Raw genomic sequence first — 22687 nt, forward strand, 5'->3', positions numbered from 1 at the left:
CCACAATTGAATTCCGCATTTCGAAATCGTATTAGTTTTTCTTTAAGATCCGCATATGTATACTCTGAAGCAATGATGGTATTAGCATTTGTCGCACGGTCTATAGTATACCCGACTTTACTATTTTTATTTTATTCTGGAGTTTATTTATTACTTATTACTTATACTTAAATCTGTTTCCAAATTTAGTTCAAAATAACAAACAATAAACAATAAGTTAAAAACTATACCTATACATACGTATAAGCAACTACAGTAAGATTATGCAGTCGAGGTTGTAGGCAGCTGGTGCAATTGTTGTCACTATCTTAATTCCTATTCATGGCCCTGTCCATGTGTTTTGGTTTGTGGAGTTCTGCTCTTAATAATGTTAATTACCAAATTTAGCTTAATAAAAGCAGTGCAAAAAATTCATTGGAAAATTTAGTATAACTGAATAAAATTTAATTTGCTAATATCTTCAATTTATTATACAATATCCTATCATTAACCCAATTTTAATTAAACATTGAAAGCCTTTCTCAAAATAACATCAAATTAACGCGTTTTCATTATTACACATATTATCGATTTCAAATTATTTATAGATAATATCTAGAAATTTTTTTTAATCTTACCTTTAGACCTTTGGCTCGATTAATTGCCCGTAGGGGTCGTAAAACTCTAAGAACACGTAGTATTTTCACGACTGAGATCGCATTCGAACTGAAAAGAAATAATATTATATGTATTTTAATATAGTTTTATTGGTAAGTAACATATATTTAGAAAAATACCTGAAACCAATTGATATAAGTGAAACGCATACCACAAGTAAGTCCAAAAGATTAAATGCTGATCTGCAAAAGGCCCCATCATGAAAGATGAAGCCATATGCAATCAATTTTAATAACAGTTCTATTGTGAAAACAGCCGTGAAAAAGTAGTCGAACTTATTGAGCACCTTTAATAAGTAAAGAAAAAGTTTAACATATTATAAATAAATTATAATTTTAAAAATTTTGTACTTATATATTTCATTTGTATTATTAAAATGTGTTTATTGAGTTTCTCTTCATTAAAAACAGATAAAAGCAATTGTGTTACTCTTTATGTGTTATTAAAGTAGAAATAAAGTTTAAATAAATAGTTAGCTTCATCATATATGTATATATTATGAACTAATTATATTGCCTCATATTTTCCTTTTGGTTAAATACCTTAAAAAGAATTTAACAAAAAAACGCAAAATTTTAATTTTTAATAATTTTCTTTATTATCGCCTCCAAAATACTCTCCTCCTGCAGCAATACATGCATGCCAACGCTTGATGCAATTTTCCATACAAGTTTTATAGGCCGCCGAAGGTATGCCCTTTAGTTCACGCAGCGAATTCGGTTTAATAATATCTATGGTCTCAAAACGCGTTTCTCGCAATGGCAATTTGAGTCGGGGGAAGAAGAAAAAGTTACAGTACGGTGTTTATCATCAATATTGATGGAGTTTTTGGCCAAAAACAGCGACACAACCAACGCTGTGTGAGCCGGTGCGTTATCGTTGTGTAAAATCCTTGAGTTTTCATTCCACATTCCTTGAGATGTGGAGAAAATGTTCAGCCAAGTCAAAGTTGACGGGAGGCATAGGCAATGGCATAAGCTACTCTGGCGGGAATCTTTCGATCAACCCATCTCACTAAAAAGCAAGTGCTTAGTGATGCTGCAAAATAATATGATCCAATTGGCACGTTAGCACCAGTCATCATCACGGCTAAACTTTTCATACAAATACTCTGGCAGGCAAAATTAGTGTGGAATGATCTATTATCTTTTGAACTATTGCAAGAATGGGTCATATACCGAAGGCAGCTGTCATAACTGGAGGCAGTGCGAATACCGCGTTGGATAGGCATGCAACCCGGAGATGATATACAACTTCATGGCTTCTGCGATGCTAGTGTCAAGGCGATGGCTGCAGTACTCTATTTGGCAACAAACCACGATAGCAATATCGCTAGTCAGATCATCGCATCAAAAACTAAGGTGGCACTATTACATTCGGTAACAATACCGCGAGTGGAACTTTGCGCTGGCGACCCTTTTACACGAAACAAGGCAGGCTTTGCATCTGGAGCATGTACCATACACTCTATACTCGACTCAATTATTGCTCTATGTTGGCTACGCAAAAACACGTCACAATTAAAGCAGTACGTTGCTAAATACGTTGGTTGCATTCAATAGATGACAGATATCAGGCGTTGACATCACATTGAAACTCAACCCAGCTGATTGCGTCATTCATGGCATATCCTCTTTGGCTTTGTTTAACTACACATTATGGTGGCATAGCCTTAATTCAACTGACTATCCAATCGAAGCTTCACAACTGTGCACCAACAGAGCTGGAAATAATGAAATGCGATTATGAAGGCATGACAATATTTCAACCCGCACAACAGACACACTACACTTTTGACGATGAATTGGTCGTCATAGATCTATTGGACCGGTTCAATCATCTTGGCAAACTATTGCGCACTATTGCATACATATTGCGTTGCAAAAAGGAATATCAGCGTTTTCGCTTACATATACACATCTGTACAGGCGAAATGGACATTGCTTTAAATCACCACATCAAGACAGAACAAGCGAAATATTTCGCAGTGGAATTTACGCAGCTGCAAAACGCGCAGCCTATTTTCAATTCTACCAAGCTCATTGAACTGAGTCCGTTCATCAACTCCACTGCGGACAATATATTGGCGGTAGGCGGACGCCTACATAATGCGAGGGTTACAGAGGCACAGCGTCATCCAATCATTCCTTCTAAGGATAGCACATTGGCTAGGCTTTTAATATGTCAGGTGCATTAAGATGACTTCATGGCGGCATACAGTTTATGCTGCATACTATTCGACACAGATATTGGATTCTGCAGGCATGCATTTTGATCAAGTAATGCATACACTCATGTGCGACTTGCAGATGGCATAAACACATAATGCTAAAAAATCGTTTGGCGACATCAACAAAGACTCGGGTCACCATATCTCCCCCATTTGCATGATTTGGCTTAGACTATTGCGGTCCATTCAACATACGAATTGGCTCCAAGGCTGTACAAACAGTATGGAAGGCTTACGTGGCAATCTTTGTGTTCATGGTAACCAAGACAGTGCACATCGAATTGGCTGAAGATCTCACTTCTGCGGTATATACCCATTTCGTAAACCGGCGTATGCAATGTAACCACTTATACGGTGACAATGGCATTACCAATGGCATTCATTGGCGCAGATCGTTTAATGGCTGTTGACTTACAGGCTTGGCATAATGAATATTCTCAACAGCAGTTGACACAAAATGGCATTTTCTACCACCTGGGACACCACATCAAGGTGGTCTATAGGAAGCTGCCGTTAAGTCAGCAAAGAAACACTTACTACGCATTGTTGGCACTTATTCAATTTACTATGATTGGCTACATACTCTACTTGTGCACGTCAAGGCTTGCTTGAACTCATATCCGCTCATACCATTGCACGACACTTGTGACGACAAGATGGCTTTATCACCTGCAGATTTCCTGATCGAAAGATCTGTACTGGCAGTACCAGATGAACCTATTGGCAAGGTAGCTAGCAACAAATTGTCATACTGGCGGCAAATAAGACATATGCAGTAGCATTTTTGGCGACAATGGCACGATGAATATCTTTCAACTTTGCAACCACGTTCCAAATGGCATCAAAATGGTGACCACTTCAACATAGGCGATGTCGTGGTTATTCGGTACGAGAATCTACCAGCAACATATTGGCGGCTTGGCAGGGTGATCAAAGTTTAATCAGGCGAAGATGGGAAGAAGTCACAACCAATCATACAGCTGGCGAATGCATGCGACCTATCCAGAAGATGTACAAGCTTGTGAAGCATCCTGAACGTACCCGTCCAGCTGTACAGGATGTTTGAGATTTGACATAACAACCAGACAGTATGGCATCACTGATCTAATGATTTTGACAGTAGCATTGTAACATCTAGAAAACAATAACTTTTGGGTCCGTTTTTGTTTTTTTCATTCTTTCTTTTCTGATGTTGGTGAAGTGTGTACGTTTTCTATCGTGGCGTAGCTGATTTATACAAAGTGTTGTATTTTAAAAATTGTTATCAAATAAAGAAATATTATATTTGCGTATATGCAATTATTGTCTTTTGCTTTTTTCGTACTCTTTTATACAATAGTAAATTTGCTGTATAGTTAGTGTTTTCGTTATTTGACACCTAATGCCACTGCTCTGATTTTGCTGATACGTATACTCATCATGGCAACTTTAGTTCAAGTCATGGAATTGATATAAGACGATTCGGCATAGTTCGGGTTTGTAGTGAAGTTCTCTTGGGCTGACAGTTTATAAATAGGCGGCGCAGAATGCTGTTTCCTTTATATCACTCATGACATGTAACTCAATACTTGAAGTAAAAACAATATTCTTAGAATAGCATCGACCAATCTTGAGATGTTTCAGCTTTTTAATCCCGAGACCACCATGCTATCAGAAATCCATGAATGGAACCATGTATAGGCTCACCCAAAGCTATATGTCTCGACTCGTTATATAATATGTCATAATCCATATGAATCGAGTACGATCAGTGTGATGGTGACAGAATCAAACGCTTTGTAGCAATTCGTAGACTTGTGCTATTTTTTTCCACATTGTTTGATAAGTCCGAACCGCTTTATCAGGCAGGATTTTAGCATAACTCTTTGTGAAGTAGTTACTTATTTCTGCTCTGTATCGAAACGTAAATTATAGATAACTATAATTTTTTCAGTTGTTTTAAAACGGGTTTCGCTATCTAGACCTGTTCTATAGATTTGACTCTATTGTCTTCCGTCATAGATAGGTTTTTAGCGCCTACTACCACTAGTATTGATTACAGTAATACATTTCTATAAGACTTGAAACTCAAGTTTGCGCTTATAGATGCCGTGACATGTGCACGGCTTATATATATATTTTTACTATATTATAGATAATTTTTGCAAAAAGACGGATGAAAACTAGACTGCTCGAAATATACAAATACATTTCGATTACGTGTGAACACCTGAAGTCCAGATTAGCGTGTGCAAAGCAGATCCTTAATGCTCCAAAGGCAGACAAAAAACAATCTGCATCGAAGTGACACTGTTCATTGGATAAGTCAGCTTATGCAATGAACTCTTATTTATAATAAAAAATATAATGCTCTCTTACTTTCGCAATATAGTAACGGAGATCAAACCGCAGTAAAAATTGAAAGCTCCTGAGGTCAAATATGGGCAGTATCCTCATATTTGACGTATGACCATATTGCAACATGATTAGATATCCTAACACAGCTAACAAGCGGCGCCAGGAGACTTGATGTGAAGCTGATAACAAGCTGTGATGCCAATGCTCATCATGATGTATAGGACAGTTTACAGAGTCGTAAATAAAATTACAAGCGATATTGACTCAAAACAGTGTATTTAGATGTCGCAAATGGATAGCGTTTGGCTTGGGAATCTACTAACCAAACTATTCCAGCTTTTTCCAACAAACTTTTACCTCATAATAAAGAGCTAACTACAAATCTCTGAACTAAAATAAATGCAAGCTATTATGCCTCAACGAAGCGTACTAGTTCCATTTGTTGTGTATCTAGGTGTTTAAATTTCACTGTCATAATACCTAAAAAACCAACACACGTCGTCTCTACAAGCCACAAGCATATAATATGACATTATAATCAGCAAAAATTGCCGGTTTGCAACTATTTACCTATACTTGAACTATTTATATTTTATAACTATATTTATATTTATATCATTTGCTAATTAGTGTTACACAGAGTTAAATTTTATTTAACCTATTATATTTTATATATTATAACGTTGTGTGCATATATTTTTTATGGTACTTCTTTATATAATAAAAGAAATTATAACCTTTTATAATTTTTTATTATTACATTAAAATTTTTATTTTATTATCATCAATTGCCATATACTAATACTTAATGTAAAACTCACTTTATTCCTATCAGCGTCCGATCGAAGTGGGTCTTCTGCAGCCAACATAGCAGACGAAAACATTATACAACATAAAATTATGTTCCCGAAATTGCTATGATTGCATAGCCAATGGCAAAATATTCGAAACCTTTAAACAAAATATTAAATGATGATTTAATAATATTTTTTTTAAAAATTTGTATTATATGCACATTAATATGTATATAAAATTAATGTATGAATATAAAAATGATAAGATTAATTTGTATGCAACTTATGTAATACTATTTTATAATTACAGTTTGTACATTACAATATGTATAAACTACTGATTTTAAATGTGGCATTATTTTAAAACATTTGAACAGCGACACAGATCGCAAAGCTTTAACATTACTTGGGTCACTTTTTACATTTCAAGCCTTTGCAACAGTCTGTGGCGTTCACTTTGCCATCTATCGGTAAAGTAAAACCAAAAATGATCTTCTTTTGTATGGATAAGCAACCAACTTCAAGGAGACGGAAGTAAAAAATAAACTAGTTAATCAGCAATCAATTAGTGTGTTTTAATTTAATTTGTATAAACTTATGGAATAACAGCCATAAATTGGTGACCCCTACAAAAACAATCACGCAAACTTAAAAAACAGAAAAAACGCAAAATGCAGAAAACAGGCGAAATTGAACGTGCAGAGACTCCCGCAGAAACAAATAAATTCCAGCCTATGGAAGCGGAAGCGTCGGCAGTGCAAACGATTGGCAAACTTTATGGTTTGCACAAATTGAAGGCCTTCTTCATATGAGCCAAGTCACGGCAGATTTATCAAAGTTTTACACAGTAATTACTGCGCTGGATGCAGAAACGCTGCAACAAGTTGCAGATATTGCAAAAAATCCTCCTGAAACAGGCAAGTACGACAAATTAAGAAAAAAACTAATTTCTCGTTTTTCCGAGTCGTCAGAAAAGCAGCTCATAAAGCTGCTCACTGGTCTGGAACTATCAAACAAAAAACCAAGCTAACTGGTACGTGAAATGCGCACGTTAGCAGGTGCAAATATCCCAAAGGAGGCATTAACAACACTGTGGCTGCAACGGATGCCAAACAATATAAGATGCATTCTATCAGCATGCAAAACCACAAGTGTAAATGAGTTAGCAGAAATAGCTGATAGAATATAAGACAACAGTCCAGTATCGTCTTACGTAATGGCTACAAACGCCAACAAATTGAATGACGCATTGGAATCCCGCGTAACAACCTTAGAAAGTTCGATCCAACAACTAAGACAGCAGCTAGTCAAGATATCAGCAACTTTAGACAGATTGGAAAAACGAGACAGTCGTTGTAGTGACAACAGCCACAGCCGCAACAGTTCGTGCAAACGTGAGAAGGTCTGTTACTACCACATAAAATTTGGGGCAGCAGCGACCAAATGTAGCCAACCGTGCGAATTTGGCAATTGTAAGAGCAATAACCAACAGGAAAACTAGCGAGGCTGCCGTCATCAAACACGGTTGGCGACAGCATAACAAATCAAGAGCTACGATTACATATTTATGACCGAAAAAACAACATTAACTTTTTAATTGATTCTGGGTCAGCTATTTCACAACTTCCAATACCAGGAATTAACCCAAAAAATAAAATGCAACCAGACGATCTAGTTCTTTATGCAGCGAACAACACTGCAATCAAAACATTTGGCAACAAGCAACTAGCAATAGATTTAAACCTTAGAAAAGACTTCAACTGGTATTTCATCATCGCTGATGTAAAAACAGCCATAATTGGGGCAGACTTTTTCACACACTACGGCTTACAAATCGATCTGAGGACAAAATCGCTCATTGATACGCAACCACATTACAGTCAAAGGGTCTACTGAAAGAAGTAGCCCACGAATATGTTTCGACAATCAATATGTTGACACAACAAAATTAAACAGGTACCAACTACCAACAACAGACAGCGTTCAACACAGAAACATAACAAATTACCAGCCAATATAAGAACGCTCACATCGTTTTTCAGGTGAAAAATTAAAAGCAATCAAAGATGAGTTTCGTGTATTACTACATCAAGGCATAGTGAGGCCATCCAGTGGCCCCTGGGCAAGTCCCATACATTTAGTAAAGAAAAAAACGGGTGGATAGAGAGCTTGTGGTGACTACCGAAAATTAAACGCCCACACCCAACCTGATAGCTACCCAATTGCGCACATTGACGACATAGCCGAAAGACTGCACGGCAGTAATATTTTCTCTAAGATTGATATCACTAAAGCATATTACAACATACCAATGAATTCAGATGATATTGTTAAAACAGCGGTAAGCACACCAATAGGTTTCTTTGAATACGTCGTGATGCCATTTGGTCTAAAAAATGCCACACAGACTTTTCAGCGATATATGCATTCAACATTTCGTGAATTAGACTTCGTGTTCTGTTACTTAGGTGACATTCTAATATTTTCGAATAATGACGCCAAATATAGAGAACATATTGAATGTGTCCTTCAAAAACTAAAAGCTGCTCGATTGGTAATCAACAGTTCGAAATGCGAATTTGGCGTAGAAAAACTCACATTTCTTGGATACAAAATATCAGCGACAGGATTAAATCCCCCACAAGAACGAGTTGAAGTGATTAAAAATTTTACAATGCCAAGCAACATAATGGAACTTCGACGTTTCCTGGCCATTATCAATTTCTACAGAAAGTGTGTTCCTAAGGCAGCACAAATGCAAGCGACACTAAGTAGTCTCTTCAAAACTTCAATAAAGAATGATAAACGAAAAACTGTTTCGACCGATAACTTAAACAAGCTTTCCAACAATGTAAAGATGGTATAATCAAAGCGACTAAGCTCACATTTTTAGCACCTGACGCACCCATGTGTGTAACCACAGATGCATCAGATGTAGCAGTGGGCGCGCACCTACAACAACTGAGTGGCGAGACATGGCTCCCGATAGCATACTTCTCGTGCAAACTGAAACCATCACAAATCAAATATTATAGCACTTATTATAGAGAGCTACTAGCTGTATATCTAGTAATAAAACACTTCAGGCATTTACTGGAAGGTCGAACCATCATAGTAAAAACAGATCACAAGCCACTAATTTATGCTTTTCATCAAAAAATGGACAAGGCGTCCCCTCGGCAACTGCGTCATCTAAATTACATTGCGGAATTCACGACGGACATTAATTTTGTAGCCGGAAACGACAATATAATAGTAGATAACATACATTATCCAGAATAAGCCAGATAAACATGCCGTTAACAATTACCACGGAAGAGATAGCAAAAGAACAGAGCACTGACACAGAAGTAAAGCAAATTCTAAACGGCCTGTCGTCACTAAAATTGCAAGAGCTAGTGTATCCGAATGGCGTTAAAATTTTTTGCGACACTTCTACTTTTACAGTTCGTCCTTTCATTCCTCAAACCTTAAGACGAAGAATATTCGACACAGTTCACAACTTATCCCATTCCGGAAACAGAGCAACAAAAAAACAAATAAGTCAGAAGTATGTTTGGCCATCGTTAAAAAAAGACATCACGCATTGGACTCGAACCTGCATTGCATGTCAAAAATCAAAAATTAGTCGGCATAATCAATTTCCTCCGAAGGAATTTCAACACACAAGTCAACTATTTGACCACATACATGTAGACATTATCATAGTGCCTGAACATAAAGGGTATAGGTATTGCCTCACGATGATCGACAGGGTCACTCGGTGGCCAGAAATCGTGCTCTTAAAGGACATGTCTGCAGAAACTGTAGCAACGCAATTTTATTCAACATGGATTGCGAGATTTGGTTCTCCTAAAACTATAACGACCGACCAAGGCACGCAATTTGAATTAGTACTTTTTGAGTCTCTTGGCAAACTGATAGGTGCAAAACGCATCCGAACGACACCGTATCAAACGGGATGATAGAGAGATGGTACAGAATATTAAAAGCCGCGTTAATGTGCAGCAACAAGTTTAACTGGTTTGATACTCTACCTACGGTTCTCCTGGGTCAAAGAACAGCCTGGAAAGAAGACATAAATACCTCTGCAGCTAAAATGTTGTGTGGAACGACATTAAGATTGCCGGGTGAATTTTTCAGAGATGAATCTGACGCAGATGATCATCAGTCATTTTTATGCAAGTTTAAAGAGTTTATTCAAAACGTTAAATCAACTCCAGCAGCGCATCACATCAAGAGAAACTTATTTGTTCACAAGGATCTTTACACATGCACGCACGTATTTTTAGGCATTGATCACAACAACAAAAAACCACTCGAACCTCCATACTCAGGTCCCTTCAAAGTTATCAAACGCATTAACGACCGTCTTTTTGCAATCGAAATAAATGGAACAAACGTTAATGTCGCTGCAGAGCGATTAAAATCTGCATTCGCGGTTGAAGATCCACAGCAAACGAAGCCTCCACTGAAAACATATATAGCAATCCAGTTAAAAGGTTAGGCACCAAAAAGCAAGTGACGTTTGCAGATACAGCATCAACATTTCCATCGTGACTAGCGCACTGAGGAGGGAGTAGCTGTGGCGTTCACTTTGCCATCTATCGGTAAAGTAAAACCAAAAATGATCTTTTTTTGTATGGATTAGCAACCAACTTCAAGGAGACGGAAGTAAAAAATAAACTAGTTAATCAGCAATCAATAAGTGTGTTTTAATTTAATTTGTATAAACTTATGGCATAACAGCCATAAGTCATTGTGTTCAGGTGGCATCTGAAGTTTCCTTAGACTTTTTGTCAAAAAAGTCTAATAGTATGTTATTTGTGTTATTTACAGAGATTTGCAAATTGAGTGTTTGAGAAAAAATTGAATTAACGCGAGGAAATGTTTCTGCGATGATTTACCATATTACGACTATCGACGTCAATTACGAGCATCAAGACAAGAGTGCATCGATCAATTTACTTCCACATTTGGCGATGAAGCTCCATTGCTTGAATTTAAAGTATTTGCGTATATTTGGATCCAAAGATGTAGCTCACCGAAGTAAAAACGAACGAGTAAATTTGGTGCCAAAGCACTTCGGAGAAAATACGGACCTCAATTTGTTGAATAACGCACTCTTATGAAAATTTTTATGAGTAATAATTGCAGCATGTTATATAATTTTGGTGGTCTGTTTTGATTTCTTGATAAAAAAACATATTGCATTGCACTAATTTTAAAAAAATTTACCGCGCAAATGATTATTAAAAAGAAATAAAATTATTTTACGCTGAATTTAAGAAAAAGTTTATTACGTGTACGTTTATTACGTGTATTAGTGTACGTGTAAATAATTAATAAAATTAATGATTTGAAGATGGTGAGAAATTGTGTTAGAGGCTGTGCCATTAACTAGACACTGTATAAAATTTCAACGATGATGAAGGAATGTAAAAATACAATTGTTATTTATTTGTTACACTATAATCTGGATTTTAAAAGATTAACCTGCATGTACCTATGTTATGTATGAATTGTTTGTTTGGTAAGTATTCGTGTATTTATATTCAATACTGTGAAAATAATAATAATGAAATGCCATTTTTGTGTTTTAATTTGTATTATGTTTTTTATATGTTTTACAACTATTTCATTTAAATATTTGTAACGACACTTTGGGTGACGTTCAAAAATTTTTAGTTTTTGCTGGGGTATCCTCAGCCGTCGTCCAGAGTCGAGACAATTTATTTATAGTTTCGCTGAGACGTTGTTTTAGAAGGAAAAAAAGAACGTTGTTTATATATGTATATAAATTATATATATCATTATTTATTCCATAAAAAAAAACTTATGATTAACAAAGTTTAATTAAACAAATTCTAAATAAATTATTTAGCATATAATAAGTGATCATTCATTGAAAGCATTCCTTTTGCTTTTTAATAATAAAAAAAAAATATGTTGACGCCAGAATTTTTACTTCTCAATATATTACTTGTTAAAAGATTTTTGGCAACCTCAGTGTGACTTCCTGAGCCCCTCCTCTGTTGTAAAATAATAAAAAAAACGTTTACTCCGTGCTGTGAAAAACTATTTGGCCGAATGAGCCAGGTTAAAAAAAGTATAATACACATAAGACGAGAAAGAAAATTTTAAACTACGTTTGACTCAAAGAGCCAGGTTTTTGGCACAATGTGCCAGATGACCAATAGGCCAGTGTACTTGTTTTGGAAAAATAAAATTGCAAGTCTTTGGTGAAATTTACCAGAAGGCTCAATGAGCCAGAGTACTTGTTCTTTTACTTGTCGAAAACCAAGTCCCCGATTATTTGAAATGTTCCTCCTTTTATATCGAGCATACCGGAGCTTTTTGGTGTAGCGTACCGGTATTCATTGCTGTACTTGACTTCGCCGTGAAGTTGAACTTTGTGTTCTACTGTTTTCCTTTTCTTCTACTTCGCCGTGATTTTTTTAGTACTTTTACTACGCGCCGTGTTTCTTTCGTGTGTGTTTTCTTAAATTTATATTTTATTAGAGAAAATAAAGTATATTAATAATTTAAACCAAGGTATAAAAATATGTATATTGTGGATTCAATAATATTCAACCCTAAATGTGAAGATATAAGTAAACAAATTAGAAATAATAAAAAACTAGTGTTGATGTGCTTAGTTGGTGCCGGAGTTTTTTTTTTGTTTTGTTTATGTGTATAAAAATAAAATTTGTACAACCAAGAATGTTAAATTATTTTGTGTTTGTTGTTTTTTTTTTCTTTTTATTTATAAATTTGTTTAAAATAGATATTTGTTTAAAAATTAAACGTGTTTTCTATAATAATGGTTCATTGTTGCTGTGTTTACAAGTTTTTTCATTCATTCATTCATTAAAAAATTTAAAAACAAAAATTAAATTTTTTTCGTATTTTTTTAGCATCTGCACATTGCATGTAGCGATGCCCGCGGTACATTGGCTTCGAGGATCGCAGGTAATGTCCATGATATGTTGAATAACATTTTAATTCAATTTTATGTTTTTTTTTTCAGCTAAGTCTACTTCAGTTATCTTCACGTGAGTTATTATGTATATTATGTGTAGCGGTGATAGTTATTTAACATACAGACTGTATTTTTTTCTTCTTCTAGCTAATATGTAGCACAAAAATTTATTGTAAAAATTTATGTCGTTACATATTACACTGTTACATTTTAAAAATAAATTTTTAATAATCATATTTATTTTATATAGACGTATTTGTCTAATTATAACAGTTTCAGTATTGCATGAAGTGTTTTAAATATATTACATAATATTAAATAAAAATAAAAGAGGTAACTGTATATTATATTTATTTATTTATTTTTTAATGCTAAAATTAAGTTAAGAAATGTAAGAATAAATAAAAAAAATGTGTCTCAAAAAAAGAATATGAATATATTTATTATCATGTCGTTTGAATTTACTTGCAGAAAAAAAATATTGAAATGTTTTCAAAAACAAAAATTATTATTAACTTAAAAAAGTGATTTGTAGCACAACATTTTGTACAAGTATTAAAGAAATTTCCACAAAACTAATAACTTGTTTTCTAAAAATTTTATTGGAGATTAATAAATGTTTTCTGTTTCAATTGTTTATTTTATTTTTATCACATTTTATTTCCATTATCATTTAATAAATTATAGCTCAATGCAAGAGTCGTTTAGGAGTGGTTGAAAGGGGAAGACTGGTAAGGGTTAAAATTGCGTGTAACAATAATTTTTAGAAAATGAAATACATGATGTATACTTAATTATTTGTTTCTGAAAACAAATAAAATAAATTGTAATAACATTTTTGACATTTCTGTGGCTTTGTTGCCATTTTTTTTATTTATAAACTGTCATAAAAATGAATGTATAAAAATGTATCATAACTTTTCTTGTGTCATTTCAGTATAATTTTGTGGTGTTCGTATGTAGTCTTGGTGGTTGCTTTATGGGTCGCCACATCATTTCCCCAACAGTGATTGAGCGGAAGCGATGTCATGTTATGTGCAACTAATTTTACGTTCTGAAACACTGCGGTTTTGGTTGAGCTCCTGCTGAAATGTTTGTACTGGTTGAGCATCTGGGCTTAATTCGAGTTGTACAGGTCGCGGCAACTGGGTAGTTGGTTCGGTTTTTTCATTCAATGAGCAAGTTGCCTTTACCCTGTCGATGCTGAATTACACAGGTCGGCCTTTAATCAAAATGGTGATAAGCTTACAATCTCGCCATGTCACTTTGAATAGTCTGTCGTAAGGTGCCGTCAAGTGAGGTCACACGTTATTGTCTCTCAGGAACACACGTTTTTGCTTTCTCGTGGTTTGAACCTGGAACTGGACGTAGTTGATTCATGGTATCCTTCAGGAATGCTGCGAATTCGAAATTGTGCCCGTCGTGGGACGTCTTCTCAAAGGATTCTCCCATCAGCTTAAGAGACGTACCGTAAACCATTTTGGCTGGATTGGCTTGGATGTCGTCTTTTTAAACACTTCGTAAAGCTATCAATACCAGTGGGAATTCGTCCACCTTTGATTTACATTTTCACGTTTTAGTGCCGGTTTCAATGTTCGGTTAAATCGTTCGAAAATTTCATATGATTGAGGATGTCGCGCACTTGTAAGTAGATGTTTCGCATCAGTCAACTGTACAAGCTCTTAGACCGCTTAGATTCGGACAGCTTAGATTGGGACAGCTTAGATTCGGACAGCTTAAATTCGGACAGCTTAAATTCGCGACTGGCCACCGGGTGAATCGATCTATGCATGTCAGGTAGTAACTTCTGATGGTAGTAATGGTCACACAATATCAAAATATCAACTGTGTATATCGTCGATTAAATGCCTTAAAGTTTCCGAGTACTGTTTTGTTGTGTCTGGCTATTCTGTCTTGTTGGCATTGCGGACCATTTTTACTACGTCCCTTTTTATGTTTGGCCAGAAAAATAGTTTGCTTATCATTTTACCATGGCCTTGCTGCCTGGATTATGGATGATAGGAAACACTTTTCTACGGTACTCATCTGTGTTCAAAGGGCGCGCATATTTTGCAATAAGACGTTTAAGTTTCACACTGTGACGATGGATGCTCTATTTCTGGATCGTTCCGTTGACTTTCTGCTAGCTGATCGAAGTCAATCTACTTCTCTTTCTGTACGGCATTAGTACGTGATAGGAAATCGGCTACACTGTTGTCCTATGTTTAGCGAATTGCCGCATGCAGTTCAATCGTCGGAGTTGTCTGGTCAACAATTTTTCGGAATGTTGTTGGAATGCGAAAATGATGAGTTTATATAATATAATAATAATAATATAATAATTCGAAGAATTTATACTTGAACTACCTTAATACTCTTGGAAATCAGTACATAGCTGGAGATTTTAATGCAAAAAATACTTTATGAGGCTCAAGAATTACAAACACTAAAGAAAAAAACTTACATAATGCTATCTTTGACAAAAAAGCAGACATCTTAAGTGCTGGTGAACCTACGTACTCGATTTCAGATATAAACAAAATACTAGACGTAATTGACTTTTTCGTAACAAAAAATATAAATAAACGATTTCTTACAGTAAGTACACTTCCTGACTTATCACCTGATGGTTTTGGTTCGCTATTATATGAATGCGAACCAAAACTAAACATATCAAGGACGAAATTAATATATAATTGCAAAACATGTTGGGACACATTTAGAGAGATTCTTAATACTGACCTGACTCTAAATGTTTCCTTGAAATATGAAGACGAAATCGAAAGCACAATTGTATATTTAAGCGATATTATTGCTTTAGCCCTGACAAATTCTACCCCAACACTGAAACAAAACGTTGTTCAAAATAAAATATCGCCGTCCGTTCAACGAAAGATAATTAACAGAAGAAAACTATGAAAACAGTGGCAAATAAATCGGTTACTCTAACTTAAAAAGCGCTTAAACAAACTAACAAAAGAACTTAAAGACCTGATACTTAATGAGAAAAATGAAAACCTGCAAAAAATCATAATGAACCTGACAGCTGACAAAACTATTCGTTATGAAAAACAACTAAAAATATTAATAACTCTGTAAAACATCAACCATCTCTGAGGAAAGCAAACTAGAACCAACTCCGAAAAAGCTGGACTTTTTGCCGCCTATTCCGAATCTACGTTTAGTAACCCAAAACAGCAAGATAGCACCGTAGCACAGAGCAGCTCTACTCGAAATATTGAAATAAAGAAAGTTTCGATAACAGAGATTAAAAATACTATAAAATATGAAATCAAATTAAAAAATTCCGGGATATGATGCTGCTATGTGAAAGATTCTGACTAAGCTGCCTCAACAAGCACTTTTATATCTGAGAAATGTGTTTAATTGCGCTCTTCACTTTAGGTATTTCCCAAAATTATGGAAAGTATCAGAAGTAATAACTATACTCAAACAAAATAAAGACATAACTCTCACAAGCTCATACAGACCAATTAGTCTAACACTTCGTTCAATAATGTGTGTGACTAACTAATTAAAACACATTTTTTTTGCCAAAATTCGTTTTTATTCATTAACATAGTCCCCTTTTAGGGAGATACAATCATTACAATGCTTTTGCAATCTTTCGATACCGCCTTTGTAAAACGATTTTTCTTTGCCTTCAAAATAGGTGTTAGTTTCGGCGATTACTTCATCATTTGAGCCAAATCTCTTATCTGGAGAATACGGTGGGTGCGGCAGCAATTCGTGGCTCAATTCGTTAAATTTTGCCATCGTTTTCATCGACTTTTGACACGGTGCATTATCTTGGTGGAACAAAACTGTTTTCTTCGCCATATGAGGCCGTTTCTCTGCGATTTCGTCTTTCAAACGCTCCAATAACGCTATACAATAGTCGCTGTTGATGGTCTTCTCTTTCTGGAGATAGTCGATGAATATTATTCCATGCGCATCCCAAAATACAGACGCCATAACCTTGCCAGCCAACTGCTGCGTCTTTGGTCGCTTTGGGCGGCTTTCACCGGCTGCATGCCACTCAGCAGACTGCCGATTTGACTCTGGAGTGAAATGGTGGATTCATGTTTTATCCATCGTGATGTACCGACGCAAAAACTCCGACTTATTGCGCGTAAACATGTCCAAACAGCTCTTTGAATCATCGATTCGTTGTTTTTGCTCCGGTGTGAGCAAAAGCGGCACCCATTTGGAAAACACCTTTTTCATACCCAAATGTTCGTGTATTATGGTGTGTACACTGCCTGCTGATATCTGTAGAATGTCAGCAATCTCCCTCGCTTTCACTTTACGGTCGGACATAATGCTTTTCAGTGTTTTTCCAACGTTTTCCGGAATAACAGCATCATTTGGCTGTCCAGTAGATGGAATGTCATCGGTGTCTGTACGACCACGTTTGAATTCGGCATACCAATAACAAATGCTTCTTTTTGATGGAGCAGAGTCCGAATAATGTTTCTGAAGCCATTCCTGGCATTGAACAGTATTTTTTTTCATTAAAAAACTATGACAAATCAGCACACGGAATTGCTTTGAATTCATTTTTTTTTTGAAAACTCAAAAGTAGCGTCACTTAAAGCACTGTAACTTGTAAACAAATGGTCAGATTAACATATGATTTTGACAGTTAGCCTAAGAAGGTTGTCACTTTCGAAAAAAGTATTTATTTAGTATTAGTGCCGCCATCTATGTGTCAGTCACACACATTATTGAACGAAATGTTATTACCAGTTATGTCAAAATTGTTTGAAAAAATACTTTTAAAAAGACTAGAATCGATTCTCCACAAAGATAAACTAATTCCTGACCACCAATTCGTCTTTCGGAAAAAGTATTCGACTATACAGCAAGTTCACAGAGTAGTAAATAAAATTAAAAGCCATATTGACAAAAAACGATTTTTCTCGGCGGTATATCTGAACGTCGCAAAGGCATTTGGCATTGGGGGTCTCCTAACCAAATTATCCCAGTTACATCCAACAAATTTTTACTTAATAATAAAGAGCTGTCTACAAAATAGATACTTTTATGTATAGTACAAAGACGCAATTTCCAAACTTAAACAAATTAAAGCTGGTGCGGCTCAAGGAAGCGTACTAGATCCATTACTCTATCTGTTATACACTGCTAAAATCCCCATACCTTCTGTTCCTCAAATTTTGATAGAAACTTTTGCAGACGATACAACATAAATTGCAGCTGATTTAGACTTTAACAAATCCTCAGACAACTTGAAGAATTACTTAAACGCAACGTTCGACAAATGGGAAGTTCAAATAAATAGAACTAAAACAGTACATATCATCTTCATGAATAAAAAATAATACCTAAAACGTATAAAAATTAACAATGATGAAGTCTTCACACACACAAAGGCAAATTACGTTGGTATTACTTTAGACAGCAGATTAACTTGGAAAGACCACATCAATGATAAAACTAATGAAAGTAAGCGTCGCTTTGGACAATTGTACTGGCAATTTTGCTCAAAATGAAAACTAACAGTGGAATACAAACTTCCAATATATAAAACCATAATCGCTTTGAAAATATGGGGCACAGCATGCAAATCTAACCTATAAATATTGCAAAGACTACAATCCAAAATACTTAGGACTATCATTAACGCAGAAACACAATGTCGATCTTCGTATCAAGAAGGCATGTGTAGCTTTCTATTCTTGCAAGAGGATGTTTGGCAAAAAATGGGGGATTCGTCCCGAAATTACCCACTGGATGTACACGGCAATTGTACGACCGATTCTCACGTATGGTGCTGTCGTATGGTGGCCGGCTCTAAACAAGAGCTATAATATCGACAAACTTAACAGAATTCAGAGGACGGCATGTGTAGGCATCACAGGAGCTTTTAGGACGACTCCTTCGGACGCCCTAAATGTGATGCTGCATTTGCTACCTATTGATCTTCACATTAAAAACATGGTTTGTAATAGCGCTGTAAGACTGAAAGTAACAGGCGTATGGTTAGAACGAACATATGGACATAGTCGGATTCTAGGTACAGTGCCAAATTGTCTGTATAGGATGACATCGGATTATCTGAATCCGTGTATAGACTTCGAAAGGAACTTCCAGACAATATTCCCTTCAAGAAATGAGTGGAAAAGGAAAAATTTCGAAGCAAATTACGATATCTCAATATATACAGATGGCTCGAAAATGAGCGGTGGGGCAGGAGCAGGAATCTTCGCACCATCTAAACACATAAATATCTCTCTTAGGATACCTAATGAAGCTACGGTTTTTTAGGCTGAAATCCTAGCAATAAAAGAAGCCTGTCGGCAAATTGCAAGCCACATCGAGAACAGATGTAGTGTTGCTATTTTTATTGACAGCCAGGCAGCAATTAAAGCTCTTGAATCCTTTATAACAAAATCAAAAATAGTAAAAGAATGTAGAGAAGCAATCGACGAGCTAAACCGGTTGGCCGATATCACACTCATCTGGGTTCCTGGGCATAGGAACATCGTAGGGAATGAGAAAGCTGATAGTATAGCCCGCTCTGGTGCCTCCCTAGATGCGTCACTGGCGGTATCAGTCTATATTACCCTGGAGACCATCAAAAGAAGTACCTTTCTTTACTTTCTGCAACTCGCCAATAACAGATGGAAAGCACTAAGGTCATGTGCAACTTCCAGGTTAACGTGGCCCACTTATAATAAAAATAAATCTCTGGAACTCATCAAAAAAGATCGCGTAAACACTGCAAGGCTTATCGCGGTTCTTACTGGTCATTGGTGGTTAGGAACTCACGCAGAGAAACTGCGTATTCCCCATAACTCTCACTGCAGAAGTTGTGGAAACCCGCGGGAGAAAGAAACAATAATACATTTTCTCTGTGAATGCCCAGCTCTAGCATCCAGAAGATATAGGTTCTTAGGAAAATACTTTTGTGATAGTTTATCAGACTGCTCAATGGTAAGGATGAAAGACCTGTTAAATTACCAAAATTCGGTGGGATGGATTTAGTCTCTACTCTTCTATACTAGGGTTCTTGCGAGGAATGTGGTAACAAAACGGCGAAAAATCGCTAATTGAGGTACATTTGAAGTTATCTTATGACCTGCCACTGCAACCAACCATCATTAACGCTGACTGGTACATCTTAAACTACGACATTCATCGTGACTTAAAAATACCCTTTGTTGCAGACGTTATCCGGAAAAATAGTAACAATCACACGTATAGATTACTTTCCCATCCTAACTCAGCAATGAGGCAACTACCAAATAACGAACCCACATATAATAGACGATTGAAATGCTTGTATCCATCAGAACTAGCAATATAATAATTCATAACTGACACATCAGTCAATACTACGGGTGACAAACTAAGAAAAACAAATTTCTTCTATCAAAAATCGAGTTTACTCATCAATATAATCTCCTTCAAGGGCAATAGGTACAATCATTCCCACGCTTCTCTTACTACTCGATGCCGTGATTTTAGAAGGATTTGTCTTTTACCTCAAAATAGGCTTCAGTTGCAGCAATTTCTTCTTCATGAGATGAATTTCTTACCGGCGAGCATTTTTTTGAGACCATGATACTGAAGCCATAACCTTCCCAGCTGACTGTGGTGCATTTGGACGCTTCGGACGTGGTTCTCCGGCTGCCGTCCACTCAGATGATTATCGTTTTGATTCCGGAGTGAAGTGATGGATCCATGGTTCATCCATTGTCACATATCGATGCAAAAAATCTGATTTATTACGTGTAAACATGACCAAACACTGCTCTGAATTATCAACACGTTGTTGTTTTTGATCGACTGTGAGTAAACGCGGCAACCCCTTTGAAAAGAGCTTTCTCATGGTCAAAGGTTTATGCATAATTGTAAACACACTGCTTTTTGATATCTTTATCTCATGCAATTTCAATTTACGATCAGATATAACCAATTTCTGGACCATTTTGATGTTTTCTGGAGTAAGCACCTCAATTGGACAACGTCGAAGTTGACTAATCGAAATGTCATGAAATTTTACACATAGTCTTTTGAAGGTTTGTACTTCATAAAGTCACATAGATTTGACAATGGCAGCGCCATCTGTGTGTCAATCGTACGACTTATTGACTTTTGTATTATTTAGTATGTCCATAGTACAGTCCTAATCTATTAATTGACTCTACTAAGACTTATGTTTATTTTATACTATTTAACTAAAACAAGTTTTTATTATTTTCTGTTAATAGTTTATACATGTTATTCTTAATATTGATTTGAATTATTATTTTAATTGCCACTATGTAAGTTGTATAAATAAAGGAAAATTAAAAAAGAAAAATTTCGGAACTACGGTTAAGCTCGTCACAGGCTACGCACACTGTACGAAGAGTGCAGCATGACTTAGTATAGCCATACTCTTGGCACTTTGTGCATTGTACTGAACCATTTCGTTTGTGCGGTGAAGTAAGGTTGCAGATGGGATGGCTATGATGAAGCTGAAGGAAATGAGATTAAACACCGCTTCGAAGCAACTGCAACAGCTTTATTCTCAATTCGAAAAAATTATTAATAGCAAAAATATTTTTTTCTTTTGACATTTCAGATTATGTATCAATAATAAAATGAGTATTAATAGAATAAATGTAAAAACCATAAAAAAATATTTTGTTTATAGTTCTTTACAGTTTATTTCCTATAACATTTCTTACTTGTGTAGAGTATTTTTCCAACTGCAGCATAATAATACTTCACCAAAGGTAGATGTGATTATGTGCTGCAGTTATTTAGGTAGTTATGCTAGTGTGGAATTAATTAATTTTTTAATTCTTCAATATAAGAAAAAAGTTCATAAAACGATTTAATTATGTTAAAATTCGTAATTCAAGAAAAGGGATGATGCAAAACTAATTTAAAGTGTTTAAATTTTATGAAGCATTTAATATACATTTAATTTAGAAATAAACAGTAAACATTTTTGTGTCGTTTTTCTTGGAAAATGGATTTAATATTTAATTTTCAAGTAGAATTTATTGGCTAATAAGAATAAAAACTAAAACTTGTGGTGTATTCCTAAATACACCAATATTTTTTACTAAAAAATCGTGTGATGATCATGCTATCATAAGTTACTTTTTTGTCAAAATCCGTCCGGTTTGTAAAAGAATGATCCAAATACAATGAATGTTTGTTGCATCAGTTTCTGTTATGTAAATAAATTTTATATGTTCATAATTAATCAAGAAACTAATAATCAAAATGTTGTAAATTGTTGTAATTATCTTTGTAGATCCTGATCCTATGATGACTCTCAAGGAGAGTCGAAATAGAATATATTAAAAAATATTAAACAAACGTTGAGTTTTAATTTTAACAAAAAGTGACTTATAGCCGGTTGAAAAATATATATAAAAACTATTATTAAAAAACTATTATGCAATATTTAGGTGAAAAAGTTGAAATTGCTTTTGATGAACAAATTCATGCAAAATATATGCGACAGCATGTGCGTCGCACACTGGTTTTTTACACTAACTGGAAATTTTTCACATTGTTTTTCTCTTTTCATTGCTACTGTCTACAGGTTTACATTTTCCGGTATAAATCTGACTGCTGAGAAGCTAACATGACTTAGTATGACGAGCGAACCAAACTTTTATCCCATAATTTGCAGACTTGTATAGAGTATATTGGGTAAAT

At 35.4% G+C, this 22687-nt stretch overlaps 1 protein-coding gene across 1 annotated transcript in view; it reads right to left on the reverse strand.

Annotated features, from left to right (window-relative positions):
• Positions 1-22687, reverse strand: part of LOC119675360 (voltage-dependent calcium channel type D subunit alpha-1-like) — a gene marked incomplete at its 5' end in the record, with an annotated part of 236679 nt that overhangs the window by 73285 nt on the left and 140707 nt on the right. The window contains 3 exon segments of the mRNA XM_038086558.1: positions 618-705; positions 777-943; positions 6046-6175. Coding sequence (XP_037942486.1) covers positions 618-705; positions 777-943; positions 6046-6175 — 385 coding nt within the window.

The sequence above is a fragment of the Teleopsis dalmanni genome, chromosome 2 (genome assembly GCF_002237135.1).
Source record: "Teleopsis dalmanni isolate 2A chromosome 2, ASM223713v2, whole genome shotgun sequence".
In the NCBI taxonomy this organism is placed as follows: domain Eukaryota; kingdom Metazoa; phylum Arthropoda; class Insecta; order Diptera; family Diopsidae; genus Teleopsis; species Teleopsis dalmanni.